The sequence below is a fragment of the Volvox carteri genome (assembly GCF_000143455.1).
Source record: "Volvox carteri f. nagariensis unplaced genomic scaffold VOLCAscaffold_592, whole genome shotgun sequence".
In the NCBI taxonomy this organism is placed as follows: Eukaryota; Viridiplantae; Chlorophyta; class Chlorophyceae; order Chlamydomonadales; family Volvocaceae; genus Volvox; species Volvox carteri.
The window spans coordinates 5,908-7,004 of record NW_003308103.1 but is presented as its reverse complement, the minus strand read 5'-3'; the positions used below and the strand labels follow the sequence as shown (position 1 = coordinate 7,004).

Genomic DNA, 1,097 nt, shown 5'->3' with positions numbered 1-1,097 from the left:
CCTATAGTCGGTGCTTCATCGTACCCCCAGCTCCCTAATTCGGCTGTCCCCTAGTTGCCCCCCCCCCTGCCCACCCCTCCGCTGTCCCGCTGCCCCACCTGCAGGATGCCGCAGTAGCCGTTAGAGACTTCTTGCTCGCTGTGGATGTTCACTGGCAGCCCCGAAACCAGGGCCGCCAGGGCGTCGCGAGTGGGCGGGTACTTGGGCTGCCGAGGGTGGGCGCCGCAGGGGGGCTATTACTTAGGGGGTTTACTTGCAAAAGTCACAAGAGGGGAATGAGAACACGCTTAGGAATGGGATACCTAGGAAAGTGACATCAAGATACCGGGAGGTGGGGGTTGGGGAACGCGGGTGCGGAAAGGGTTCCAAGAGATGGACAAGGACCTGATCCAGGAAAGGAGTTGCAGGCGGACCTTGGATGGAAAAGGACGTGCAGAAGGCGGTCTCTACACTGACTGTTCAAACCGACTGTGTGATCGCCAGTCCGTCTGCCAGTCTCTGTCTGTCCACCCGCCAAGAGTTTTCGTCCGGAAAATCTCCTCCCCCTGCCTCTCCTTTTCCCCCGGCTCCCCCCCCTTACACACACACACACACCTGCCAACGGCGGTTCTCCGCTTCAGAGTTGATAATGATACAGCCTCCTGGCTGGGTGGTCAGGCAGGCCTTAACGAGCGCATCCCTGGGAGGTGTGCGGATAGGGCAGGAGGCAGCAATGCGCCAGCAGCAGCATCCGCAAAAGCAGCACCCGCAAAAGCCGGATGGCGCGGCGATAACTCCACAGTGGAACTGAACAGAGCTGGACAGTTCCCCCCGCCAATCCTCCTCAACATCCCAAGGCCAGCGATGGCCATTTAACCGAACCATTGAGAAAACCCCTCAGTACATGAAGAGGCGGCCCTCTCCACAACCCATCCAAACACCCCACACACCCCCACCTGACCATCACATCATCCCAACCTGCTCGTACCTGGGTGCCAGTGCCGTTCCAAATGGCTCATCCGTGAAAACCACCACCTCGGCGGGGCCCATGTAAGCGGGTAGCTCCGTAAAGTCCCCCCGCCACACACGAACACCTGCAGCAACAATCCCGTCGCCGC

General features: G+C 60.0%; 1 protein-coding gene across 1 annotated transcript in view; it reads left to right on the top strand.

Moving 5' to 3' along the window:
- Positions 1–104: 104 nt before the first annotated feature.
- VOLCADRAFT_101270 (uncharacterized protein) overlaps positions 105–1,097 on the top strand; it is a gene marked incomplete at both ends in the record, with an annotated part of 6,354 nt that continues 5,361 nt past the window's right edge. The window contains 2 exons of the mRNA XM_002959704.1: positions 105–215; positions 658–686. Of these exons, the coding sequence (XP_002959750.1) occupies positions 105–215; positions 658–686 (140 nt within the window). The remainder of the gene's footprint in view (positions 216–657; positions 687–1,097) is intronic.